We start from the raw sequence: 14353 nt of genomic DNA, 5'->3' as shown, positions 1-14353 counted from the left end.
TAGTAGCACTGATTGATAAGGATCACTGAAATAATTTAGTTAATTAAATCACTATTAATTAATTGATGTAATTAACTTTTTCTCAGACAATCACTAATTAACTAATTGGCTACAAACCAAAGAAAAAGTGAGCTAGGTCTGTCTTTCGTAGCTCTCTTGGGGCACAAAGTTTGTTGTTTGCTTTTGTAAGTTAAAATACTTTCTTTTTGGCTAAATAATTGAGAGGACGCCCTGCTTGAGTTTATTGGTCAAATGATCCGACTGAAGACTCGAAAAAGTGCCCGGGATAATGTTAATAGCAAATCAAGGAATTATTTTTATAGCACACATTTTTCATCCAACTGCAACTCACTCACTCACCAAAGCTTTAAGCGCTACATTATTGAATTTGAAAGGCAGGTAGTGTGTTTTTTTTTCTTTTCTTTTTGCCTGAAAGAGCAGATATATAGCTATTTAGCTAGAGTGTATAAATTAAAGGTTGTCTTTTGTGATCGATTAACATTGAATCGTAGATCTAATCTTAATGATGAGTTCATACCCTCCATGATGCATATCCTCAATCAAATCAACTTAGAGCAACTCTGATACCTTCTTTATAATTTTGTATTATAGGGAAGCAAAAGTCAAATGTTTAAGCAATTTTTCTTCTCCAACTTAAACAGATTCCTTATTTTACAGCAATCTCTCAAATCTCCGTAATTCTTTCTTAAATTTTAGAGATTGCTGTAAATTTAGGGAATTTTGTTTTCTCTTTCCTCACTATCTCTAAAATGGGAATAGTTATAAAGAAATCTGTTAGAGCAAAAGATGCTCATTTTTCCCTAAAATAGAGAAAAATCAAAATATTGAGAAATTGTTGGAGTTACTCACAAGAGTAAATTATGCGGAAAGAGTTTTGTAAATTAAAGAGTGAATGCAGCCAATCCCAAAAAGCAAAACTCAATGTGCATGATTGCATGTAGGGCTTACATTCTATGAATTTGGACAGCGAGATAGTAAGTGGCACGTGTGTCAAATGGTCCGCGATGTTGTTGTTCATGAATCTTAACAGGACAAGTCTATAATGTAATGTCTGGTCGATCAGATTGATATATGAATCAGACCTAAATCAACTCATATGGGGCCCTAGAGACTTACACACACACACACATGAAGCCCTTCTATTGAGGATCACTAAAATGAGGACTAGTTGAAGACTTTCTAATTAACGGTTTGGGAGACCCACTTTTCGATTACAATACGGTAAATCAATATACCATTAGATAATTATGTATGCATGAGTAGATCACTTCTGAAAATTTTCTTCAAAATTGTTAATCATTAAGCTACCGAACTAGATCAAATCAATGGACGAACCAAATCTATCAAATATGAACCGTTCATGTTTATAACTAATAAATCACGATTATGAATGTCTTAATGATTTTTAATTTGGTTGAAAAATTATATAAATGACTTACACATAAATATCTAAATATTTAACAATTGATTTGTGGAAATGTGATCGAAAAGTGAGTCAAAAGTACTCAATTAGTCCTCATTAGGATAGCTATATATATAGTGCAATTCCACTGAGGGATCCCTTATTAGACCCACTTTTTGATCGCATTTTGGTGTTTCGATCGTTCAGTTTTTAGGTCCTAATATATGTGTGTGTATGTGTGTGTGTGTGTGTCTATAAGGACCCTTCTAGTAAGGGATCCCTTTTTTTGGCCATTTTAAAGGATCGCTTATTAGACCCACTTTTCGATCGCATATTCACATCTCAACCGTTCAGTGTTTAGGTATATATGAGTAAATCATCTATGCAAATTTTCAGCCAAATTGATAATCATTAAGGCATTCATAATTGCGATTTACAATTATGAAATGAAAGGTTCAGGTTGGACAGATTCAGTTCGCCAATTGATTTAATCCAATTCGATACCTTAACGATCATCAATTTTGCTGAAAATTTACATAAGTGATCTACTCATATATACCTAAAAACTGAACGGTTGAGATGTGAATATGTGATCAAAAAGCTAAGTGGGTCTAATAAGCGATCCCTTAAAAAAATGATCTCTCACTAGAAGGACCATATATATATATACATGGATTAGTCTCTGGGGCGCCTAGAAAGTCTTTGAGGAACTGATCTCAATTAAAAAAAAAACATATATATAGTATATTATATGTATGTATCGAGAAGGATGCACAAGCTTATAGCTAGTCAATTCTGTCACCCTAATATTGCAGGACCATATATACGGATAGCTTAGATAGGATACAAAGTTATTGGAGTACGTACTAGATCATCTCCATCAATAAGCCAAACTTTCTTTAGCTAACCACCATTCAAAGTGCTTCTATATATGCAAAAGAATGAAGAAAGATGTTTGGAGTTGTATCATGTGCAGAAATGTGGACATATATTATTTGCAGCACTATGGGTTTTTTTTATATTTTGTATGTACGTAAGCTCTAAATAGTAATATAACTAGGCATTGCAGCCCGCGCGATGCTGCGGGTATATTATGGGCGATGCTGCAAGTATATTATTAATATGTTCAGCTTAATAATACAATATTTACAAATATTAAATACATTACATACCTACAAATGGTATTGTTTCACATTTTCCAAAATCTGGTGTCTCAACCAATTGGTCATAGTACTGAACTAAGTACTATGGTAAATAAGTGAGGGCTTAGGCTGGTGACTAAGAAATTGTAGGGGTCGATTCAAAAAAGAAAATCCCTGCAAAAATACTAAAAACCTTCCATTCCATATCAATTGGTCTAGTCCTTTAAGCTCAACCAGTCTGCTGGAACTTCTGGAATGTAAGCCTGCAAAAGTGAAGTTTATGAGATAATTTTCATATCAAATCATAACACTATACATTATTCAAGGTTTACGTAGAAGGACCAATAAAGAGGTCAGATACTCGTTAAAAGTTGTACAGCTAGCGGATACTTGATCAATTTTAGAGATTGAAAGAAGCTTAACATGTTATCAGTGCCATTCAATAGGGTTGCCCAAATAGATAACACCATTTTAAAATAACCAAAGACATTCTTAAATGTAAGAAGCAGAACCAATTAAGGACAGAACTACACTTACCAGGAGTGCCTTTTCACAATATTTTACCCTAATGTCAAAAAAAGGCAGAAGTTCTTTCATTTTTTCTTTCTTTTTGAAAAATTTCACCACCAATTATCTAAAACTTTTCTAAAGCTCTCTGCCCTATACTTGTTAAGAAATGCTTAACAATCCATAAACCTGGCAAAAAAAAAAACTACCCATATAAAGCTATTAGCTCTCAATTTTCCTATCCAAAGACAAAGTCTGGATGCATATAAATTGAACCTTCACAGAAATCCTATTATATCCAAAACGATGTTCAATAAGATTTTGCTGCTACTACATACCAAATTCTTTTATTTTTGAAAGGGCCTATACCTGATTAAGCTGACCATTTCTGTAAGTCGTTTTAAATAAGAACACTAAACTCCTAAACCCATAACCGTACATACCCCAACATACTGTGAATATGTTGTACACAGCGTTATTCATGCAATCAATGCAATAACACATTTCAGTTTCAGTGTTTGTTTTGTTCTGAAGCCTAAAGGTAGAAAATGCAGGCATATGAATTCATAAAAAAACATTGAGAAGTGAACAATTGATTTAGCTAACCACAAATTAATTGGAATAAATGCTAACACTTCCCAAGAAAGCAAAAGGCATCAATCCAAAAATTAGAAACCAAAGTACATAGTACTGTTAACTACGCTTGTTTGTTGAAATCCCTACCAGATGCAGACATTGTTATATTACTAAAATCAAAACAGAAAACTGATGGGTATCTTCCTGATAGTACAAAGAATTAAACAAATCTGAAATGGTTATTTAATTTAGTTTTATTAAGATGCTTTCAATATTTTTCTAAACAAACCTATGTCTATTAAGCTTCCATTTCTAAACAAACCTAGAACTAATAATTTTTTATAAGACTCTCAAACAGGGTCACTAAAGTCTTAATTGCTGACCGAAAATTACATAAAACTGATCAGCAAGTTTCTTGGACCAAAAGCAAGAAATCCAAAAGAAGCCTAGCACCAAAAACCTGCACTTGAACACAAAGAAAATGCAGAATAGTTAATGAAACCATAACATTAATAATAGAAAACTGAGCATATGGTATTAAAATTTGCATGAATTTCCAATTCAGTAAAAAGGAAACCAATCTGATTCAGATCTAAAAACTGAAACTGAACCATAGTCAATTCCAATTTCAACAGGAAAAAGGCTCACTTAATAGCATATTGTAAAGCTAAAAACAGGTGTAGTCAATCAATAATATGGAGGAAAAACACAGACACACTACAATCAATAACATGCCCAATTACAAAGTCCCAATAAATTTTGATTTGTAGTCTCTAAATGCTTCATTTTGCTTAATCATTTTTTTTTATTATTATTACAAACCTCAATTACAAAATCCCAATAAATTCACAGCAAGACGTAAATCATATTCAACTATTTGTGGAAGTAATTGCAAGAACCCTAGCTGAACCTCATACAATACTAAATGAGCATTTTCCGCTACATTCATCCAATACAGAATTAAAGAACTAAAACCTTTCAACACTACTGAAATAACCCAATGATTGATTCTATAATTGACTGCCCAAAACCCAGAATTTAGCACAATTGAAACACCAAAACAAAAACCTCAGACAGCTTGTGTTGATAGTGCATTCATCCTTATCGAAAATCCAGAAGCTCCAAAATTAATAACAATTTCAGCAACCTCTGCATCACCCAAACCCCCTAATCAGAGACATACAAAGATTTAGAGTGAGTTTGCACATACAAACAAAGAAAACCAGTCCCAACCTTTCTGTAATCCACACAAAATCGAAAATCATCTCAGTCCATAAATTATCAATATCAAAACCCAATAAACAAATTTGCAAACCACCAAAGAACAAAAGCCCAGATACCCAATCCCAAATTAAAGCCCCCAACACCGAAAACAGATAAATCGATACTGAATGTTTCAAATTGAAGAACAAAGAATGAAGATGTGTCCTTCTCCAGAGCAAACACGCAGAGCAACACGGCCTCACTTGCAGCCAACACCTGTAGGGGGGCAATCAAGCAAAAGACCAGAAAAATGCAGGGCATAACCGTCAATTCACTGTTCATTTTGTTAAACCCCTAAAAATTTAAAAGACAAAAGGCCCACAATTTCTAGTATTATGCACGCGTAAAAGACAAGGCAGTTAAGAAAGCAACACATATATTCATTCATTTTCTTAGTACATTCCAATCTCTTCTTGGAAAAAAATTCCCAGGAGGACTCATCATATAACTAGTCTGGGAATCCTGAAGTCAGCAAAACTAGAAGGAGGCCAGGGTGGCTGAAGGTACAAGCTGGAGAGACGCAGAGCAATGAGTAAGCTTTTCATCTCTTAAAACAGACTCATATATTTACAGGCATGACCAAAGAGGGTGTATTTTGCTTTAAAAGTAGAGGAACTATGTTAAATTTTGATCTAGCTTTACTTCCTGGTCTTTTTCTTGCCTTTCTAGCTGTAGTTCTTGTTCCCAACTTTTGGTGATATCAACAAAGGCCAAGTAGTTCGGTTTCATTCATTCCTTTTCTTTTTTTTTTCTGATTCTGTACAGAATGAGGTTTTTCCTTGAGGTACAATTCTATAATTGTGATGTTTTCTTCTTCTTGGTCAAGGACCCTTGTGTCCTTTTTTCATCCTTCTAATTACAACATAAATTTGCATCATATATAAATTCATCACAAGAAAATGAAACACAATGTAAATTTATAATTTTTATTGAAGGACCCTTGTGATCATATCTTAGCTAGCTTCAATATGATAGCTATTGGTGTCCAAGTACTCTTACACATGCAAAAGAATTAATCAAAATTATGTGGTAACTACATATAGAGAAAATGATCCACCACTATTTGGTTTACTTTTGTAAGTAGTTGCTGAGTTAGATTCACAAAGGCCCCAGAATTGTATACTTGTAATAATAGTAAAATTGATATACAAAAAATGAGGCGGAACTTTCGAGTCAGTAAAGGATGTATCAGAAACATATACTGTACAGATTAAAGAAGTTTCTAATTGTAAGTTGCAACTTGTAACGTGCTTACATAGAGGAATTCTTATAGTCATAAGGAACTAGCTAGTCAGAACTTGGATGTACAGTTCATGTAGTTTTACAAAATTACTATGTGTCAAGAACAACTAAAATTCAGTTTTCTACAAACTTATCATGATATTGGTTACTAGCTATTGGAAAGAAGCAGTCCTCAACTTGATTTTTATCATGTGTGACAGATTTCCGGCTTGAATTTCAGACAGAATGGCTCCAGCAAAACTTTCCCTGCTTGTATGAGCACATCAGCATAGTTATGCAACTTGGTTTCCTTGGCATCATAGTACTGCATTTTTTACAAAAAAACATGGGTCAAATATGCAAACAAAGAACTACGTTCACAGACCAAAGCACGGAGAACAATGGCACTGGCATTGGCACGCAATTCAGCACCCTTTACAAGACTACAATAGCTTGTTGCCTTTTACTGATGGGAACTCATTTCATAGTGGTGCTGTTGCTGGTAAATGGAAGTTTTACATACTGCAATCATAAAGTTCCCACATTTTCATCAGAGGGCATGCAAGTGGTATCATGGGGACTATCATCAGTTGCAGTATACCGGCTTGTGAATATCAAGTCCATCAAGTTCCCTTGGCTATTAAGAGCATGGTGGCTTTGCAGCTTTATCTTGTCCATCATCTCTGTGGCTGTTGATACATATTTCCAAATCACATACCATGGCCAGCTTCGATTACAAGATTATTCTGACTTCCTGAGTCTCCTTGCATCCACCTGCCTGTTTGGTATTTCAATACAAGGGAAGACAGGACTAACCTTCACCGTCCCAGATAGCATCACCGAACCACTTCTCAGTGGAAAAGGTGATAAACATACAGAAGGAAGACAACAATCTCCATATGGAAAAGCTACTCTTCTCCAACTCATCACATTCTCTTGGCTCAACCCCTTGTTTTCTCTTGGAATCAAGAAACCCCTAGACCAGGAAGAAGTCCCAGCTCTTGACATCAAAGACTCAGCTGAATATCTGTCTCACTCATATGATGAGAGACTAAAACATGTTAAGGAGAGAGATGGAACCACAAATCCAGAAATCTACAAGACAATTTATTTATTTATCAGGAAGAAAGCAGCAATTAATGCTATGTTTGCTGCAATATATGCTGTAGCATCATATGTTGGACCATATCTCATTAATGACTTCGTAAACTTTTTGACAGAGAAGAAAACTCGAAGCTCAGGGAGTGGCTACATTCTTGCAGTTGCCTTTCTAGGAGCCAAGATGGTTGAAACGATTGCACAGAGGCAATGGATATTTGGGGCAAGACAGCTAGGCCTTCGCCTTAGAGCTGCTCTGATATCTCAAATTTTCAAGAAAGGCTTACATCTATCAAGCCAATCCCACCAAAGCCACAACAGTGGAGAGGTCATCAACTATATGAGTGTAGATATCCAAAGAATCACAGACTTCATTTGGTACTTAAACATAATATGGATGATGCCTATTCAAATTTCCTTGGCAATCTATATCCTTCACACGAATCTAGGCATGGGTTCCTTCGGCGCATTAGTAGCAACTTTTGGAGTACTGCTTTGCAATATCCCAATGACTAATCTTCAGAAAAGATACCAGTCTAGGATCATGGAAGCCAAGGACAACAGGATGAAAGCCACTACAGAGATTCTTCGAAACATGAAGACCATCAAACTTCAGGCATGGGACAGTCAGTTCCTTCACAAGTTAGAAAGCTTGAGGAAAATAGAGTACGACTGGCTATGGAAGTCACTAAGACTGTTTGCAATTGGCTCTACTGTCTTTTGGGGAGCACCCTCATTTATCTCAGTGGTGACTTTCTGGGCTTGTATGCTGATGGGTATAGACCTCACAGCAGGGAGAGTTTTATCAGCATTAGCCACCTTCAGAATGTTACAAGATCCTATATTTAATCTACCTGATGTCCTCAACGTGATTGCACAGGGAAAAGTTTCCGCAGATAGAGTAGCTTCATATCTCATGGAAGAAGAAATTCAGCAGGATGCCATTGAGCATATTCCAAAAGATCAGATGGAAAACTCCATTGAAATAGAAAATGGAAAATTTGGCTGGAATATTGAGTCAAGCAGCACAACTCTTGATGGAATCCACTTAAAAGTGAAGAGGGGTATGAAAGTGGCAATCTGTGGGACTGTAGGATCAGGGAAGTCTAGCCTTCTGTCATGCATACTTGGAGAAATTCAAAAGTTGTCAGGGACAGTGAAAATCAGCGGTACAAAGGCTTATGTTCCTCAATCTCCATGGATTCTGACAGGAAATATCAGGGAGAATATTCTTTTTGGAAATGCATACGACAAGGCCAAGTATGACAGAACTGTAAAAGCATGTGCATTGGAAAAGGATTTTGAGCTATTCTCTTGTGGAGATCTAACAGAAATTGGAGAAAGAGGAATTAATATGAGTGGAGGACAGAAACAAAGGATACAAATTGCTCGTGCAGTTTACCAGGATGCTGATATATATCTACTAGATGACCCTTTCAGTGCTGTTGATGCTCACACAGGCACTCAACTCTTCGAGGTTAGTCCTCCTGGACTTCCTGTGTTAGAAATGATATTATGAGGATCATCTTTAAAGTAGATACTATTATCAAATATCTCCTACTTTCAAGCATCATCAATTTAATTTTGAAATTTATTATGGTTTTTATACCTTGCAGGACTGCATGATGGGAATTCTCAAAGAGAAGACTACACTTTATGTCACCCACCAAGTTGAGTTTCTCCCAGCAGCCGACTTAATTCTGGTAAGCAAGTCACAGATAAATTTTCCCTGCATTTACTTTATTACCTAGTCATTTATAAAGTAGATAGAGAATTATGGAGAGTATACAAAACTTAATGTCAGTGACTGGAAGGGTATACTTGTTACTGTAAGAGAAGCCTATATTCTGATTAGAAGACTACTAGCAATATTAGGAAACTCTAGTCAGGATCCCAGTGAAAATTATATATGATATTTTTTTTTTTGCGAAAAAAAATTATATAAGTTTATACATGTATACTTCGTGGTCAAGTCAACTCAGGAGTTGCAAATTCTAAGAATCTACCATGACTCTTAGAGTTGTGAGGAATCTGTATCAAACTAGAACTAACATGTGTGTGTGTTTTTTTTTTTTTTAATATAGGTGATGCAAGATGGAAAAATTGCACAAGCTGGAAGCTTTGAAGAGCTTCTAAAACAAAATATAGGCTTTGAAGTTTTGGTTGGTGCTCATAGCCGAGCTCTAGAGTCAATCCTAACAGTTGAAAATAGCAGCAGAACTACTCAAACTCCAACATCTGACAATGAATCCTCTACAGATTCCACATCAAATGCTAAACTTCCACAGACACAACAGAAATCAGAGCATAATCTCTCTATAGAGATTACTGAAAAAGGAGGAAAATTGGTTCAAGATGAAGAGAGAGAGAAAGGAAGCATTGGAAAAGAAGTTTACTGGTCTTATTTGACAACTGTGAAAGCTGGTATGCTAGTTCCAATCATAATCTTGGCACAGTCATCATTCCAAGTACTGCAGGTAGCTAGTAACTATTGGATGGCATGGGCTTCACCTCCTACAATTGAGACGGAGCCAAAATTTGGGATTAAGTTCATATTACTTACTTATATACTACTCGCTATTGGAAGTTCACTTTGTGTGCTATTGCGAGCATCACTAATAGCAGTAGCAGGACTTGCAACAGCACAAAAGTTCTTCACAAATATGCTACATAGCATACTCCGAGCACCAATGGCATTTTTCGATTCAACCCCAACTGGAAGAATCTTAAACCGAGTAAGTTATTCAGTTCACATTACTCTAGAGGCACCAGTAACAACAAAACTAATTATTCATTGTACACAGACTCTGACTGTACTTCTGAACAAAAAGTAAAACTCTGATAGTACTAATCAGATGTCATTAAAATAGTAACTGGAGGAAGCAGACTGAAGAAGCAAACAGAAAAATACTTCATTAGTCAACAAATAGAAATATAACTGTCTGAGTAGTCTGATAGTACCAAAAACACTATATACAGGTCTTGACATCTTACATCCATGATTTATAATATGAGTTGAGTGGTACTGGATTGTTTTAGATTCTTTAATCATATGTGTGTATGAGTGCGTGCGTGCGTGTTTTACAAAAAGTAAAAGCCCTTTATTTTATTTTGCAGGCATCTACTGATCAAAGTGTGTTAGATTTGGAAATGGCAATCAAATTAGGTTGGTGCGCTTTCTCTATAATACAGATTTTAGGGACCATTGCAGTGATGTCACAAGTAGCATGGGAAGTATTCATCGTATTCATTCCGGTAACTGCAGTCTGCATATGGTATCAGGTAAGGGCTTCTATCTCCTTTCAGCCTATAAGCAATCTACAGAAGATTACTAAATTCTCTTGGCAAAGCCGAAAACTCAAAGATAATGAAAAGCTTGACTTGTATAAAACTTAAATAATTAATTTTTCAATCCTCAGTCATGATGAACATGTAATACTACTAAACACATGATATCAGAAAAATAAACTAGTTTGAAATGCACCCAAAAAATCATGATATGAATGGAAACTATGTTGTCTACCATTGTATGTGTGTGTGTGTGTGTGTGTGTATCTATCACTCTGGATGAATGCGATTGCTCTCAATTATTGACTTGAGATATAATGATGATTACTTCAGCAATATTACATACCAACAGCAAGAGAACTGGCGCGGCTATCAGGCATACAAAGGGCTCCGATCCTCCATCACTTTGCAGAATCTCTGGCAGGAGCAGCAACAATCCGTGCTTTTGATCAACAGGAACGCTTTAGTAATGAAAACCTCAGTCTTATTGACAACCACTCAAGGCCATGGTTTCATAGTGTGTCAGCAATGGAATGGCTTTCTTTCAGACTAAATCTACTCTCAAACTTTGTGTTTGGCTTCTCATTAGTTCTATTGGTGACTCTACCTGAAGGAGTTATTAATCCAAGTGAGTATCAACATCATTCACAGAAACTAAACACGTACCATCATGATCTTGAAGGTGGAAGCGGTAAATAATCATTTGTTTTGCACCAAGGAGAACTAATTTTTCTAGGAAAAATCATGGAGCAGACATCAGAAATTCAGAATGTATCTCATTCATATGACCCTGTGCTGTGCACCTCACTCTTTCTTAATGAGAAAAACAAAGTTGCGTTGGATAAAATAAACTTTTGAGTCATAAACATAACAGATATTCAGAACTGGTTTGTTTTCTTTTGTTCCCACAGGCATTGCAGGGTTGGCGGTAACATATGGAATAAATCTGAATGTTTTGCAAGCTTCAATTATATGGAACATATGCAATGCAGAAAATAAGATGATCTCAGTTGAAAGAATTCTGCAGTACTCAAATCTAACAAGTGAAGCACCTCTTGTAATTGAAGAATGCAAGCCACCAATCAACTGGCCACAAGTTGGAACAATTTGTTTCAAAAATCTGCAGGTAAGTCTGATAGAAAAGTTTGAATAGTAGGGAGTTCAACAATAAACACCAAATGATCAGACATGTGGAAGATATTTAACTCATACTGCACACAGACAATATTGCATCAAACAGCATTTGTTGCTTTACTCTTGGTTTCTGCCCTAATTAATAAACAGTGTCTTAGACTCATCATACATGCATTTGCCTGCCTTGCAGATTCGTTATGCTGAACATCTCCCATCTGTTCTGAAAAAAATTAACTGTACATTTCCGGGAAAAACCAAAGTTGGTGTTGTAGGAAGGACAGGAAGTGGGAAATCAACCCTCATACAGGCTCTTTTCAGGATAGTTGAACCTAGAGAAGGAAGCATTTTAATTGATGATTTAGACATTTGCAAAATTGGCCTTCATGACCTAAGATCAAGACTCAGCATCATTCCACAAGAACCAACAATGTTTGAAGGAACAGTTAGAGGAAACCTCGACCCACTAGAGCAATACTCTGACAGTGATGTTTGGGAGGTAATTATTCTTATCTAATAAGCAGTACTTGATGTATGGAATTTTGATTGTTGGAGAAATACTTTTATAATTAGTTCTATACCTATTCTTGGTAAAAATAATCTAACCGCATTCAAGAGGTAATGAGCTAAACCATGTGACAAACACACATTCATTCCTTCAACGAGCAACAAAATAATCAGTTATGCTAGTGTCATTTTCTATTGAAACTAAATTTCCAAATTTTCAGGCTTTAGATAAATGTCAGCTAGGTGATCTAGTGCGTGCAAAGGAAGAGAAGTTGGAAGCCTCAGGTCAGAAACATTAATTTAGACCGTTATATTGAAATGATGGTCCTTATGCAATACAGCGGCTAAAAATTGTATAACCATGAGTCTATGACAGTGACGGAAAATGGAGAAAACTGGAGTGTGGGTCAAAGACAGTTACTTTGCCTTGGAAGAGCATTACTTAAGAAAAGCAGAATTCTGGTATTGGATGAAGCAACAGCATCAGTTGATTCTGCAACTGATGGGGTGATACAGAAGATCATCAGCCACGAATTCAAAGACCGAACAGTTGTCACAGTAGCTCATAGAATCCACACAGTTATAGACAGTGATCTCGTTTTGGTCCTCAGTGACGGTAAGTATAAACATGCACAAAGACACACATATGCAAGCATGCTTATATAGCAACATCAGAAACCACATACATTACATTAGAGGACTCATGCACATGATTTTGTGCAAACAGGAAGGATTGCAGAATACGACACACCAGCAAAGCTACTAGAGAGAGAAGATTCTTTATTTTCTAAACTCATAAAGGAGTACTCAATGAGATCCCAGAGCTTCAACCGGTCAGCAAATCTACAAAATTAGTCTTGACTCGAGTTGTTTGAGAGATTAACAGGGATTGTAACCATAATGTACCATGAAATATATGAACACAGGTGACTGCATTGATTGGACCCCGATGGAAGTAGTGGCAGTTATAGTTCTTTCTGCAATGAAACTAGAAGCACGTTCAACATCAACATCCAATTCCAACATCTCTACCAGTACGTAAGTAGCCGAACACTCACCAATAAAAGAATTCCAAGAACCTTCTTGCAAATTATCCTCATCAAATTGTGTAAGGAATGTGATGAATTCCAAACCCAAAACGTTTGAAAAACCATCGTGACAGAACTAGTTGTTGGTGTATTGAACATTGATTGTTGGTGCACAATTGATAATTGAGTACTTGATGCAATCCTTATTTACATGGAATACTTGTTTTTTGGAAAAGTAAACTGCACAGTGGAAATAAGGTAAACTGCACAGTAGAAATAAGGTTACCTCTGTATCAGTGTCGACATAGCTTTGGGCACACATGTTTTCTTCCTCTCATATACTTGCACATTTACTTAGTTGTGGGAATTGATTTCCAAATATCTATACTATTATCTATACTTAGGGATGGCAAAAATCCCCATAGGGTAGGGTACCCATAGGGTATTCGACCCTAATGGGGAGAAATTCGGGGGAAATCGGGTAACGGGGATGGGGATCCCCAGTATTCGAATTATGAAATCGGGTACGGGGCGGGGATGGTACTTTGATCCCCATCCCCATACCCACCCAATAAAAATTATCTGAAATATATATTTATTTATTTATTATATATATATATATATATATATATATATATATATATATTTGATATTATTTATAAATAAATATTTATGTAAACTTCATCTTTTTGTCAATATTTAAATTCTGTTAATAAATATGTTCAAAAAAAGGAAGATTCTTTTAATAAAAGATCTTTATCAACATGTTAATTTTCCTTGATTGAAATAAGAAATTTATTTAATTTTGATGTTCGATTTTAACTTCATATTTTACAATCCATAATTATTTGTATAAATTTTTATATAATAAATTAGTAATATTGTTAACGGGGATTGGGGCGGGTATGGGGACCTAATCCCCAATGGGGACGGGGACGGGGAATCCCCAGTATCTTATTACGGGGATTGGGGAGGGTAAGGGGATGGAGAATGAAGCCGGGTATGGGGATGGTAATTTAATCCCCTTACCCTACCCTCCCCATTGCCATCCCTATCTATACTATTATTAAGAGAACCCACTAACAAAGTGGATGTGAATTTACGTAAATATCCTTAGACTATAGGTTAATTTAAAATATTTTTTAATATATGAGAGGTGTTATGGTAAA

At 35.8% G+C, this 14353-nt stretch overlaps 1 protein-coding gene and 1 long non-coding RNA gene across 4 annotated transcripts; one reads left to right on the top strand and one right to left on the bottom strand.

Annotated features, from left to right (window-relative positions):
• Window positions 1–2470: 2470 nt before the first annotated feature.
• Window positions 2471–5086, bottom strand: LOC133717824 (uncharacterized). 2 transcript variants are annotated; one of them, XR_009849964.1, is made up of 2 exons: window positions 4032–5086; window positions 2471–2828 (listed from the first exon to the last, which is right to left on the bottom strand). It is a non-coding gene; the product is annotated as an uncharacterized LOC133717824 (long non-coding RNA). The 2 variants fall into 2 exon arrangements; XR_009849965.1 differs by having other exon boundaries at window positions 4042–5086.
• A 206-nt stretch (window positions 5087–5292) lies between these two features.
• Window positions 5293–13394, top strand: LOC133714869 (putative ABC transporter C family member 15). Of its 2 annotated transcripts, XM_062141133.1 has the most exons (12): window positions 5293–5443; window positions 6354–8707; window positions 8847–8933; window positions 9315–9965; window positions 10348–10512; window positions 10852–11146; window positions 11430–11644; window positions 11843–12148; window positions 12378–12441; window positions 12533–12772; window positions 12884–12989; window positions 13083–13394. In XM_062141133.1, exons 1-12 carry the CDS (start codon window positions 5440–5442, stop codon window positions 13084–13086), a joined length of 4491 nt encoding a protein of 1496 aa, XP_061997117.1. In that variant the 5' UTR covers window positions 5293–5439; the 3' UTR covers window positions 13087–13394. The 2 variants fall into 2 exon arrangements, with proteins under 2 accessions (XP_061997117.1, XP_061997116.1); XM_062141132.1 differs by having other exon boundaries at window positions 12884–13394.
• Window positions 13395–14353: the final 959 nt, after the last annotated feature.

This window comes from Rosa rugosa, chromosome 6 (genome assembly GCF_958449725.1).
Source record: "Rosa rugosa chromosome 6, drRosRugo1.1, whole genome shotgun sequence".
NCBI lineage: Eukaryota > Viridiplantae > Streptophyta > Magnoliopsida > Rosales > Rosaceae > Rosa > Rosa rugosa.
The sequence above is the reverse complement of the archived record's forward strand: the minus strand, read 5'-3'. Positions and strand labels throughout refer to the sequence as shown.

What these genes read in the sequence shown, in the direction of transcription:
- LOC133714869 (XM_062141132.1), top strand. An exon ending in CTGGAAGAATCTTAAACCGA is followed by an intron (nt 9,966 to 10,347) that starts GTAAGTTATTCA and finishes TTTATTTTGCAG; the next exon opens with GCATCTACTGATCAAAGTGT. An exon ending in CAGTCTGCATATGGTATCAG is followed by an intron (nt 10,513 to 10,851) that starts GTAAGGGCTTCT and finishes TGATTACTTCAG; the next exon opens with CAATATTACATACCAACAGC.